The following is a 1,571-nucleotide window of genomic DNA, read 5'->3' as shown; positions in this document are numbered from 1 at the left end:
CTACCCACTGACCCCTGACCCTCGAGGTCTTACTGTCCATGAAGAATAGGGAGACTTTTCCCATCCTCTGAGCTCCTGCAGGGACAGGGCTCCTGTTATTTGGCTGGCCATGTGGCACCGTCAGCTGTTGGCTTCTGGAATGGGGGCAGCACAAGGTTCTGCAAAGCAGGGTGAGGCCCAGTGGGCAGGAGGAGGTCCTCTGCTTCCCCTATTATTTCAAGCCTTGTCATCTCTGAGAGATCAAAGCACCAGCTCCCATAAACGCTGCTGCTCTTCCTCCAGGATGACCTCGACACACAATTGTACTTTTCCTGGTTACTACAGACCACCTGGTTCGCAGAGTCTAATAGGTATGCTCACACCTGCTCAACCAGCACGGTCTGGGGTAGGGGCTGCCCGCAGGTACCCTCCTCACCTATGAGACCACAGGGTCCCACTGCTTGTTCCTGCTGCACTGGGCTCCTGAAACCCCTCTGATCAATGCCCTGTAGTATGCTCTCACTGTCTCTACAAGGCCTTGCATTACCTGCCCACGGCACCTCAAAGCCCCTCCCCCACAGATCCCTGTATGTCTGTCCCAGCTCAGGCATATCTGGATGCCATTGTAGCTCCTCCTCCAGCCACCCTCCCAGCCAGCCCTCGGGGTCCACTCTGCTCCTGCTGCCCTGCTCCACTCCCAGACTCATCCCGTCAAGCATCACCACCAGCTCCCGCCTAGCCCTGAACTTACCACACCAAGGGCCTCAGAGAACCCAGGCCTCCTGCCTCCCACACACCCTCTGGTCCAGGCCCGAAGTGGCCACCATGAGGCCCTTTCTGCCCCTCTGCCAGAAGCAAGGGTTGGTAGCTTTTATCTGCCCTGACACCTCCCCGTCCCAAGGACTAAAACTTCACCCAGGACACGCAAGCATCCAGCATATTGGATCTCAGTGCATTGATAATGGGGAGACCGGTGTCCCCCCCAAGAGAGGTGGTGGTTGTGTTGTCATGGGGGTGCAGTCGGGTCTGACTCACAGCGACCCCACGGAGAATAGAAACACGGCTGCCCAGTCCTGGAACATCGCAGCTCCCCAGAACCACCTCCACCTCCACGGGGAGCGACCGCTGTCGGCCCTCCAGCGCACACGCTGCTCCACGCGTGAACACAGCACTCTATCCTGCTTGCAGTGGACCTCACACCCGGGTAAGCGCTGCACAGCAATCCCTGCCGTCTCAGTAACGAACAGTAAAGACCACAAGCAGCCAGCCAAGTAGAGGAACCCTCGCTGAGGCCCCCCGCCCGCCAAAGCACAGCAGTTTCTTAAGCATCCGATGCTTCGGGCTCCCGCCCCTCAACCGGCGTCCCACGGGAGGCGCGGGCATCCCCAAGCACGGTTCTCGGAGAATTTACGTGCTCAGCGGGGACACCAGGGCCTCCCTGAAGCTTTCGGGGCCTCGGGCCGCGAGGGGATGCCGGGAGGAGGAAGCGCCGGGAACAAAAGATCGCCTCGTCGGCCCCCAAAGCTCGAGGTCCGGCCGGCGCTGACCCGCCCCGGGGCCCAGGAGTGACCGCGTTCCCACGGCCCGCGCCC

At 60.8% G+C, this 1,571-nt stretch overlaps 1 protein-coding gene across 1 annotated transcript in view; it reads right to left on the bottom strand.

Annotated features, from left to right (window-relative positions):
- The window catches only part of ATG4B (autophagy related 4B cysteine peptidase), a 7,858-nt gene extending 6,478 nt beyond the window's left edge, over positions 1–1,380 (bottom strand). Inside the window, exon 1 of the mRNA XM_004701701.2 lies at positions 34–1,380. Within this exon, the coding sequence (XP_004701758.2) occupies positions 34–64 (31 nt within the window). The 5' untranslated portion in view covers positions 65–1,380. The remainder of the gene's footprint in view (positions 1–33) is intronic.
- Positions 1,381–1,571: the final 191 nt, after the last annotated feature.

The sequence above is a fragment of the Echinops telfairi genome, unplaced genomic scaffold (genome assembly GCF_000313985.2).
Source record: "Echinops telfairi isolate 266 unplaced genomic scaffold, ASM31398v2 ScPeMD7_3;HRSCAF=10, whole genome shotgun sequence".
In the NCBI taxonomy this organism is placed as follows: domain Eukaryota; kingdom Metazoa; phylum Chordata; class Mammalia; order Afrosoricida; family Tenrecidae; genus Echinops; species Echinops telfairi.
This window is presented reverse-complemented; position numbering and strand designations above follow the sequence as displayed.